This window comes from Pelophylax lessonae, assembly GCF_965119305.1.
Source record: "Pelophylax lessonae genome assembly, chromosome: 2".
Lineage (NCBI taxonomy): Eukaryota > Metazoa > Chordata > Amphibia > Anura > Ranidae > Pelophylax > Pelophylax lessonae.
In genome coordinates, this window is record NC_138769.1 from 309,893,221 (window position 1) to 309,905,241 (window position 12,021).

At 41.0% G+C, this 12,021-nt stretch overlaps 1 protein-coding gene across 1 annotated transcript in view; it reads right to left on the reverse strand.

Moving 5' to 3' along the window:
* The window catches only part of HEATR6 (HEAT repeat containing 6), a gene marked incomplete at its 3' end in the record, with an annotated part of 131,737 nt that overhangs the window by 78,534 nt on the left and 41,182 nt on the right, over window positions 1–12,021 (reverse strand). The window contains exons 4-7 of the mRNA XM_082246145.1: window positions 8,695–8,810; window positions 4,699–4,813; window positions 2,812–2,913; window positions 1,652–1,789 (exon numbers count right to left, since the gene is read on the reverse strand). Of these exons, the coding sequence (XP_082102271.1) occupies window positions 1,652–1,789; window positions 2,812–2,913; window positions 4,699–4,813; window positions 8,695–8,810 (471 nt within the window). The remainder of the gene's footprint in view (window positions 1–1,651; window positions 1,790–2,811; window positions 2,914–4,698; window positions 4,814–8,694; window positions 8,811–12,021) is intronic.

Consider the following 12,021-nt stretch of genomic DNA (forward strand, 5'->3'; position numbering starts at 1 on the left):
CCAAGCAGGTAGTGTCGTGATTGGAATTCAAACTGATGACCCTAGTGCTGCCGGGCGGAAGTGCTACCCACTTAGCAATTGTGCTGCCCACATATAAAATGGAAACGCCCAGTTTCTATTACAATAGAGATTGCTGTGTCAAGTTAACATATGCAGACTCCTTGTTGCAGGTCCAGGATTTTCTCAGGACAGAAATTGAATATTAGAATCTTCACCAGGAAAACCACCCGGTGGTGAATGTTATCACAGTACCATTTTAAAAATAAGTGGTTAGGGTAGAAATATGGACAATGTGACTGTTATTAAGGTGCCTGTCTTGAGTCGGTTGTTCCTTTACCTCCTTCAATACTTGGGTCATTGACCTGGAACAAACATGCAGATCAAAACCTACGAAGGTATGTGTAACTAGCTTTTGACACATTTCTGCAACCTTGGAAGCAGTGTTTGAATTTTAAATTGGTTCTTATGCAATGGTATACGCTTTGCAAATCACTGCAATATGATGGTGGCCGATAATAATGAAACAGTGCTCCCAGGTACATGTTCATTGTGTAAAATTATCTTACAGAAACATTTAAGGTTTTTTTCACACAGGGTGCTATATTTCATTTAGCATCATTCAATCATTGAACAAAAACCTTGCTGTATCTGTGCTGAATAGGATGATATACGCTTTTGTCTACATTTTGACAGCAGGCTGTTGCAGACCCAAACAGACAAGTTTAATTGAGGGCAACACAAAGGTTGCGGCAGACATGTAAAGCAGAAATTGATTTAAAATGAAAAAGAACTAACATGCTTTTATTTTTTTATTACCATCACCATGAAACTTTCAGGATTCTGGATCCCCAGACAGTTGGGCCCTTATTATAATCCACTACTTTTCAGCCCTTTTTATAAACGTAGTGCTCTAAGTTGTAACTGCAAGTTTGTTTTGGGGTTAGTACTTTAGTTTACCAAGTACTGTTAAAAAGAGGAGTATGAAAAAAAAATCTAAATCATGCATCGTCTAAAATTAATAGTGGGGTTGATTTAGTAAAACTGGAGGAGTGCAAAATCTGGTGCAGCTCTGCATGGTAGCCAATCAGATTCTAACTACAGCTTGTTCAATTAGGCTTTGACAAAACAACCAGGAAGCAGATGGGTTTCTATGCACAGCTGCACCAGGTTTTGCACTGTATAGTTTTAGTAAATCAACCCCAGTGGCAGATTCTAGATTTCTGTCCTAAAAAAAGTCTCTTTAAAACAGAACACAATGGTGAAGCTTTGTTTTCACAAGGCAAGTCTACAAGACCCATTTATAAACAGGGAGCATATATTATTTTGCCCACTTCATTATACGCTCTGGTGTGAAGCCTGCAGTGTCCCACAGAGTTATTTTTTGTTTAACGCAGCAGAGAAAACTTCATGATTGGAGGACAGTCACATGTCACATATGCAGGCCGCCCCCCTGGCCTTTTCTTTCACCCCTTTATTCATTGAAAAAAAAAAAAAAAACATCCTTCTGTATTTTTATATGGACCCCAATGTGATGGTCAACTCTTTTTAAACAATGCACTCCCTATGTGGCTCATAACTTATTTAAATGGTTTCTATACCAGTAGGAACAATACACTCTATATGCCAAGAGTAGGATTCTGTAGTTACTTACCCAAGATGGTCGAGATGGCGCTGCCTCAGTTTGCTCAGGTTTGGTAGGTGAAATTCCATCATACTGAGGCAAGGGAGTGGGATAAAGAATTGAAGGCATTTCTATATTGAATCCAGGAAGTCCATGCAGCATATATTTCTAAAATAAGATTTATAAAGCAATTATAAAAAAAAAAAAAAAATACATAATAATAATGGTATTGCCTTATTTTAATAATGTGAGCATCAAAACCCATGGCAAGAAAAAGCTGAACCCCCTTTCCACCCTTCTGAAACTTTTACTTGCATAAGTTTGTTGCACATGTCCCTTGCTGCCACAGCTTCTGCGAGTGATCTAGCACTGCAGTCTATACTGATTGGTTGCCTCTTTGTGACATCATCTCGTTCAATTTTCTGGAGCCTTAAGCCTAGTACACAAGGGTCAAATGTTGGCCTAGTACACATGGGTCAAATGTCGGCCTGTTTAAAAGAAACCAGCTACATTCGGCCCGTATGTTTGGCAGCCGGTCTGACAGAAGCCGGCCATCCAGCCAGCTTCTGTTGAAGGCTCATGATCGATAAAGGTCTGCCAACTGGCTCCCTATCAGAGCTCTCAGCCAATGGCTGAGAGTACTGACCGGAGTGTTCTGGTGGGGGGGGGCATCCCCTGTCAGAATACAATAGAACAGGAGGGGAGATTGTTGTACTACCATCGCATTGTTAGCACAGCAGCTCAGACCCGCTGGGCTTAACGAAAAAAAAAAAAGTGGTGTGTATGAGGCTTGAAAGTTTCTCACAACTGGACAGCCAATAGGAAATTACCCTGTCACTCGGAGTAATGTCGACACCTGAAGGATTACCTCCCTCCTCTGCAGTAAAGATGGTAGACTGGGGTAACAGTATTAGACTGGGAACTGGTAACAGTATTTGGCTGTGAGGCCTTGAGTTCAGCTTTATTACAAGAGTACGTTAAATAATAAAAGTGAATTCCTAGTTAGCTGTATTATACTTGTACCATTACACAGGTACTACGCAATGGGGCTACATAAACAGACTTCTATCATGGTGTAAACAAGCAGCAGTATCAAAATCTATTTATAAAAAAATAACTGAAACTGTCAAAATAATCTGCCTCAAAATAGTAAAAATGGTTCAAAAGGTACAATAGAAAAACTATATTACCTTAAGCACAGCAAGCAGTGATCCAAGTTGATCAGTTTCCTTTAGTGACATTTTGCTACCATTTAGTATAGACTGTATGCCTTTCAAAGCATTCTGCAATAACTGAAAAAAGAACATTTAGTCATAGTTTGTCCATAAAATAAAAAATAAAAATAATATTGCTTAGTCATTGTAAAGTCTTTTTTTTCTTAATTAAATTAACATATTCTACTTACCTCCTCTGTGCAGTGGTCTTGCAAAGAGCAGCCCAGATCCTCCTCTTCTCTGGTCCCTCTTTGGCTCTCCTGGCCCTTCCCTCCTGTTAAGTGTCCCCACAGCAAGCAGCTTGCTATGGGGGCACATGAGCCAAGCTGCAGCTCTGTGTAACCATTCAGACACAGAGCTGCAGGCGGCAGGAAGCAGAAGTAAAGCCGGCTTGCAGAGCTGCAAAGAGGGGCCGCCGTGGATTGCTGAGTGGGGGCACAGAGTCTGCTGAACATTTCTGCTATAAGTTTATGGTCATTCTAGTGACCATGCGCTTATAGCAGAGAAGGAATGTACAGGGTATTGACCTGGCTGGCTGGAAGCAGTGCTTGTAGGTCCATATGCCGCACGGACCTGGCAGCGAAATGGTTCTTTTTCACCCCATACGAGCATAACAAGCAATGGGAAAAAAAAAAAAAAAAAACAGGCAGATTTGATTTGCATGGGCTTTTTCACGTCATATGCAAATTGTGCATAATATGCAAGTCTCTGCAAGAACATAACTGTTTTCTATGTGTCCGGTTCACACCATAACACTGGTATCAAATGCAGATATATTTTTGAGCAGAGAGCTACAGAACTAATTCTCTGCAAGGGTACAAAAAAAAACAAAAAAAAAAACAAAAAAAAAAACAATTGTTCTCTATGTGCCCTGTTTACACCACAATGTTTATGTCATGTCAATTGTTTTTCTGTGCAGAAAACTGTATACACGTGTTTTGCTTGCGTTTCTAGCAAGGGTTACTTTGTGGTACAACCAAGGAAGCTCAGGCCTCTGCAGGGTATAAATGTACTTTTACTAAAACAAAAGCATGCTGTACATACAAACTATTGCAATATTAGAAACATATCACAAGACTGGCAGATATAACAATGCCAACACGTTGCAGATTCTTGTAGAAAAAGTCTGCACATGATACTAATGTTGTGGTGTGAACAGGGCACATAGAGAACAATAGTTTTCCTTGTGCCATTGCAGAACACGTGCAGAAAAACTCACGTCTCTGCACTTGCAGTGAACAAGGAGGGAGAACTGTATCTGTGCTAAAGAATAACCTCTTTCTGTAATGGCCAAATTTATAGTAAGTTCAAAGGGAACATTGCAAGTGAATAAAAAATATTTTTGAGAAGGAAAAACATTACAGATAAAAATTGAAAATAATTGAATTTTCTGTGCTTTAAAAATTGTAATGTTTGAGTTAGTGACAAGGTTTCTTAAAAAAATAATAAAAAAAAATAAAATAAAAAAAAGACAAATGGAAGTCTTTCATAAAAAGTAAGCCTGCACGTTCATACTCATCTCAATACTCAATATTTAGAGCCCTACATAATCCAAGCAGTGTCTTTTTAATTCTTAAACCTGAACTCCAGGGAAGAGTAACATTTATCCCTTGCAATGAGTCCCATTCCAACTGCAAGGTATAACTGATCTTTTTGCCTAGGGAGAGGAGGATATACTTACCTTATTTCACACTCCCCCGGCATCCAGCATTCGCCTCCATTGTCCGACGTTCTGTGTTATTTATGGGTTGGTGCTGGACTACTGCATTCTAAAAGATGCTCCATCCAGTTAAGTGAACCTGTAATTTTTTTAGTATGGACAAAATACAGGTTTACTTTATTCAAGATAGTGCAGTTACTTACAGTGCAATTTGTTATCTCATCGACTATGTTAATTTTTGGACTTTGTAGGACTGCAAGAAATATTTTAAAACACGTCATTCTGTATGGTTCTTCCAAGTAAGCCTGTCCAGGAACACTGAAAAACAAAAAAAGGTCAGTCAATTTTGAGTATGGATATAGAGGTCTAAAATTCTGAGCTTACAATTCCTACAAAAATATTGTTTTCTAATATTATGCAAACAGCAGTGCATCTTAACAATTAAAAAATATATATTTTGTCTGGGAATATTTCCCATTATCAATTAATGAAAAATGTATTTCACCCAACCATTTTCGAGGTACTTGTTTATCCATAGCATTGTACAGTTTTACAGAAACACTAATTTAGAGCAGCAAGTTTTCCTGTGTACTAACCATTTGTCTGCATGGGGTTCAGTGGCCAACAGCCAATCAAAACACAACCTTTACTCATGGAGGACGGTGAAAGTCTGCATTAGATAACTTAAAGGGTAACTCTACTTTTGTTGAGAGAAAAAAAAAAAAAAAAAACATACCCCTCTGAGTGATACATGTACATTTAAAGGATTTTAACAAACTTTGTTGCAGATTCCTACCATTTGTTATTCTGATGAAATTCCTGTGTGTTTGTCTGTGTCCATGTGGTAAGTGAATCTAATGAGAGTGGTTTCATAATTATCAAGTTAGCTGCTGCACCTGCAAAGCTCCAATAAGGAAAATTGCAGGGTCTGCATCCGTTTAGACGGGTTTTCCTATTGGGAGTATCTCACCAAAAATGATATTTTTGTTCCAGGCAATGCCTAAAACGTAACTTGTAACCGAGTGCAGACCTCTGGGAAAATTGGTGAGCCAATCACACAAGCAGGAAGTTTCTTGGGGGTGTTGTGTACACATTCTGTGTACAGAACACCTCCAGGTAGCCATATTGTATTGCATTTTACAGAAAATTACAAAGCTGCAGATTGAAAAGGAAAAGTAATTTTAATTAAATTCAATCACAATAGGACTTGTGTCGCAATTGTATATGTGATATTTTTTTTTGTCATTTTTTTTCCCTATGAAAGTGGAGTTAACTTTAACTTTGGATGGGAAGTAAGGCCAGTGTAACTTATTTGCCTAAAATCATCTTCATCCTCGGTCTTCTTCCACCCACTGGATGCAGAACTCAATTAAAATCCTGCACCACCATACTTGTTTCACAGCACTGTGAGGTCCTTTTCATAAAGCGTTATGCAGCCATTTAAAAGTAGAAAAGTTTATATCAATGACATTCCTAAGTACTTTGTATTTCAAGATTGGTGTAAGGGATGTGTACATTTTAAAGCGGAGTTCCACCCAAAAGTGGAACTTCCGCTTTAGGGAGTCCTGACCCCCGACATGCCACATTTGGCATGTCATTTTTTGGGGGGGGGGGGGGGAGCGGGTACCTAGTTTTGACAGGTACCCGCTCCCACTTCCGCTCGGAGCGCCGCGGCGCCCTGAGCGGAAGTTCTCCTCTCCCCCTCCCTCCCTGCAATCTTCTGGGACACGTCAGAGGTCCCAGAAGATTGCCGGCCAATCACGGCGCGCAGCGCGACTCGCGCAGTGGGTACCCGGCTGTGAAGCCGCAAACTAACAGCCGGGTGCCCACAGCAGTGATGCCGGCGCCGAGGGAGAGGATCGAGGCTTCCGGCGGCCGCATCGCTGGACCGTTGGACAGGTGAGTAAATGGCTGGAACTCCGCTTTAAGTTTAAAGTGGAAGTAAACCCTCCTATTGTTTTCAGCCAAGGAAGCTGCCAACTTGGCCTCTGTTTAATCTTCAACTGCCATGATGCTGCACATGTGATTAGTTAGGACATCAGCCATTGGATGGTTTGACAGTTTGGTTGAGAGCACAACCAATATGACAGTTACATTCCTGGCACATGCCGGGAATATAAAACTTTTTTACACTGCTAAACCTAAGGGGTTTAGTTCAGTTTTAAAGTGTATTATCCAAATTAAAAGTAGTAGAACACTGTTCTTAAAGTGAAAGTAAACCCATCGATTTAACCGTTCCAAAAACAGTTACAATGGTTGACCATCCAATGACTGGTGTCATAACTGATCACATGTGCAGCATCTTGGCAGTCTAACCTCTTTGTACCCGCGCTATAACCGAAAGACGGCTACAGCGCAGCCCTAAATTGCCAGGAGTGCGTCCATGTACGTCGTCCTGTGCATGAGCTGCCTGCACGCCCCCTGCGGGGCGCATGCGGCTCGCCCTGTGATCAGCGAGTCCCCGAGACTCGGCTAATCATAGATCGGCATATGGGGCTCATCCTGGTCCCTTACCACGTGATCAGCTGTCAGCCAATGACAGCTGATCACATAATTCAAACAGAGCCAGTAATCTGCTTTTTTTCCCCTAACGTTTTTTTCCCCTAACGTTAACAGACATCGGTCCCAAAAAGAGAGAGCTACTACTGCCTCATCTGTGCCGCCTATCAGTGCCCAACAATGCCTCCTACCAGTGCCACCTATCAATGCCCATCATTGCCACCTATCAATGCCGATTGGTGCTGTCAATCAGTGCTGCCTATCAGTGTCACCTACCAGTGCCACCCATCAGTGCTGCCTCATCAGCGCACATCAATAAAGAAGAAAAATTACCATTTTTTTCAAAATTTGTTTTTTTTGTGTTTGTTTAGAAAAAAAAACCCCAGTAGTGATTAATACCACCAACAGAAAGCTCTATTTGTGTGAAAGAAAAATTATAAAAATGTAATTTGGGTACTTGGGTACAGTCAGTGTTGCATGAGAGCACAATCGTCATTCAAAGTGTTGACAGCGCTGAAAGCTGAAAATTGGCCAGTAAAGGGGTTTAAGTGCCAAGTGGTTAAACAGAGGCCAAGATGGCAGCTTCCATGGCTGAAACCGATAAGAGGGTTTACTTCCATTTTAATATAAAACTGCTTAAACTGTTGAAGTTGTAAAAATATTTTATTTTATAGCTTGGTTTCAGAGCACAAATTCATGACCTTAACTTCATACATTAAAGCACAGAGTACTAATTTAGGAGATCTAGTGTGTCCTACAGGTTCTGCATATGGAATGCATTAACGATTATAGCAATTATTATATAAACCAATGAAAAAATAAAAAAAACAAACAAAATGCAAAGTCAACATACCAACAATATAATAAATATGTCCAACCTAAACATACAACTATAATAGGATACAAAGCACATGAAGTTAAAGCAAAGCTCCACCCAAAAGTGGAAGTTTCTATTTAAGACAACCTCCCTTCCACCCCCCCACCTAACTTGACATGCAATTTGGGGGGGGGGGGGTTTGGGAAGCGGGTAACCTAGTTTTGACAAGTACCCGCTCCCACTTCTGCTCGGATCGCCTAGGCCAGTGGTCTCCAAACTGCGACACAGGGGCCAGATGCAGCCCTTTGCTTGCTTTTATCCGGCTCCTGGGGCAGTATTTCATCCACTGATACAAACAATGGGGAATAAATCCCCCACTCCCACCAAGGAAGAGGGGACAATTACTTCCAATGACATCAATGATGGGGCACAATTCCGTACACTTAAACCAATAACGGGGCACAATTAGAGTCACTTAAACAATGGGGCATTATTTTTTTCCCCCACTGACGCTGGGACCTTTTCTATTTCCACTGGCCACAGTCCGGCCATCAAAGTATGAAGGACAGTAAACTGGCCCTTTGTTTAGAAAGTCTGGAGACCCCACGCCTAGGTGATCCAAGCTGAAGTTCTTTCCCCCTCCCTCCCCGCAGTCCTCTTGGACTCGTCACAGGTCCCAGAAGACTGCGGGCCATTCAAAAAGCACAGCTTGGGTCAAGCATGCGCAGTATTCAGCCAGCTGTGAAGCCGAATGCTGCATAGCCAGCTGCCCACAGTTAGCATGCCAGTGCTGGGAAAAGTCAGCAGCTATAGGATTTGTAGCTGCAGACTTAATTTTTTTTTTCTTACAGACTAAATCTCCTCTTCAAAACACCGTACTTACCAGAGGCATAGATTAGCCATGCAGTGAACTGCAGCCCTCAGTAACTCTGGGTCCATTTTGCTGGTATCACTAAATTGTACAAGTATTCCATTTGGGCCCAATAAATATGGAAGATACTGTTTTAAATAAAAAAAAATAATAAAAAAGTAATATAATGCATAAATCATATAAACTGCTACTTTTGTTTGACATTAAAGGATGTTCACTTGCATGCTTTACAATCCATTTACAACCCAAGTAGCTAAATAAAACCAGAAGATGCACAACCCCTCCTTCTCTTTGCTCATATGGAGCCATATGGATTTTTCAGCTGGGCCAAGTCATTTAACAAAAAAAAAAAAAAAAAAAAAAAAGAAGGTTAGTGCTGTTTTATTGCCATTAGAAAGCACAGCATGACCTACAAATCAGATGTTATAGAAGCACCCTATATTAAGCCCATTAAGGTTTTCATTTATCCAGGTAATGGTAAAGCCAACAACGGTTGGTCACATTCCACTAGTCCCGTAAAGCTGAAGACCTTTTACCATACATTCAAGATGGAAGAACAGAGGAAGCCACTTGGATTAATGCTGAAACAAGCACCAACCTCACCTTTACATAGTGACAGACTGACTACCACAATATGTATACTGTATGGTAAAGTAGGCATGTCTTTATGATTTTATATACACTGCTAAAAAAATAAAGCAAAACTTTTTAATCACCATATAGCATCAAGTCAATTAAATTCCTGGAATATTGATCTGGTCAGTTAAGTAGCAGAGGGGGGTTTTAATCAGTTTCAGCTGCTTTGGTGGTAATTAAATTAACAACAGGTGCACTAGATGGGCAACAATGAGACCACCTCCAAAACAGGAATGGCTTTTACAGGTGGAGACAACAGACATTATATTTCCCTATTCCTCTTTTCATGTTTTTTACTGGCTCTGCATTTAGCTAGGGTCAGGGTCACTATTGGTAGCATGAGGAGGCGATATGTGGACCCTATAGAGGTTGCACAGGCAGTCCAACTCCTCCAGGATGGCACATCAATACGTGCCATTGCCAGAAGGTTTGCTGTCTCCCAGCACAGTCTCAGGGGCATGGAGCAGATTCCAGGAGACAGGCACTATAGGCACACAGTTACACTAGGAGAGCTGGAAGGATTTGCCCCCTTAATGACCACGCCCTATTTTGCGATTTGGCACTGCGTTACTTTAACGGACAATTGCGTAGTCGTGCGACGTTGTACCCAAACAATATTTACAACATTTTTTCCACAAATAGAGCTTTCTTTTGGTGGTATTTGATCACCTATGCGATTTTTATTTTTTGCACTATAAACACAAAAAGAGCGACAATTTTGAAAAAAAAAATAAAATAAATAATATTTTCCACATTCTGCTATATAACATTCTCAAAAAAAAAAAAAAAAAAATGAATCTAACATTTTAGGCCAATTTGTTTTCTGCTACATATTTTTTTTTTTTTTTTTACAAAAAAGAAAAATCGCAATAAACATATTTTAATTCGCTTGCGCAAAAGTTATCGCGTCTACTAACTACGGGAAAGATTCATTTTAATTTTTTTTTTTTTTTTTTTAACTAGTAATGGTGGCAATCTGTGATTTTTTGCCGGACTGCGACATTGCGGCGGACGGATCGGACCCCCTGACTGGCATTTTGACACTTTTGGGGGGGGGGGGGACCAGTGACATTACCACAGTAATCAGTACTAAAAATATGCACTGTTACTGTAATAATGACACCGGCAGGGAAGGGGTTAACACTATGGGTGATCAAAGGGTTAAATGTGAACATAGGGAAGGGATTCTAACTCTGGAGGGCATGGCTTCTGAAATGACCAAAGAGACATGTGATCCTATATAGAAGGATCACATGATCATTTCAGGGAGAAGGACGGTCGGCTGCGTTTACAAAAGCAGACTGTCCTCTCTCAGTGAGGAATGATCGCGGCAGTCAGGTGGGAGCCGCCTGACACACGCATCGGCTTCCCCGCTGATGAGCCGGGGCCTGCGCTCGCCCCCTAGCGCCCTGAGAGAGAGCGAGCGACGTAGACCTACCACATTAGAATACCACATTGGTGATATTGGGCATAAAGAAATGCAGTCTAACGATCCCCGGTAAGCCGACGTGTTTCGCAACAGGGCTTCCTAACGGTACAAGAGACCAAGAAGGCTTGTGGTAGAGGAACCTCACAAATGCGCTCCTGGAAAAATGGTCAAACATTCCCATAAACCCTAAACCTTGTGGACAGCCTTCTCAGAACAGTTTAAGCTGGTACAGCTGCAGAGGATGGGCCAACTTAGTATTGAACCCTAGGGACTAAGACTGGGATGCCAATAAAATTCTAGTGCGTGTAAAGGCAGGTGTCCCAATACTTTTGGTAATATAGTGCATTTTATGAAAGCAGAGGACCTGGGATAAAATGTTGGCTGATAAAATTTATGACACAATATTTGCGGAGCTGTTAACCAAATGCAAATTTTCAGGTAAATAAAATGGATTTTTGTCTTACCGTAAAATTATTTTCTCTGATGTTCATTGACGAACACAGCTCCATATCTTCTTGACCCTTGGGTTTACGCTGCCCCCTACAGGAGTAGGACATTAGGTGGAAAGAGGTTTGACTACGCCTATAGGGCAGTCCCAGAGGGTATACTCCCACTTCCTGCTATAGGTCATAGAAGAACATATATTCCAACTCAATAGGGGGGGGGGGTGCTGTGGCCGTCAATAAACTTCAGAGAATAGGATTTTACGGTAAGACAAAAATCCAGTTCTCTTTCATTCATTGACGGACACAGCTCCATATCTTCTTGACCCTTGGGACGTCCCAAAGCAATGTCATCATGAGGGGTGGGAAGAACACAGCAATAAACAAACATACTTCCCAATTGCTAAACGTAGCCAACCAGGTAAAACAGGAGCTCAACCAGGAACAATTGGAGCTGACAAAAAAGTACACCCTCAAGAGAGGACTATAAGAGGTCCCCGGGTTACAAACATACGACTTACAAACGACTCCTACTTACAGAGACAACAGGAAGTGAGGAGAAATCTAGCCTTAGGAAGGGAAAATTACTCCTGTAAAAGTTTTTATGGGAAAAAGGTGTCTCCACTGAAGCTTTATCACTAATCCTTGTTTCCAAAACAACCCAAAATTTTCAAAATATAGTTGTCATAGGGACAGAAAGCAAGGTGAAATCTTCTGAACAAGGGTACAGATAGCAAAACAAATGGTAAAGGGGTGTTAACCCTTCCCTAGGCTATTCAAAAAATGTAAAAAATTTTGGCTGGAGCTAAACTTAAAAAAATATACCTGTTC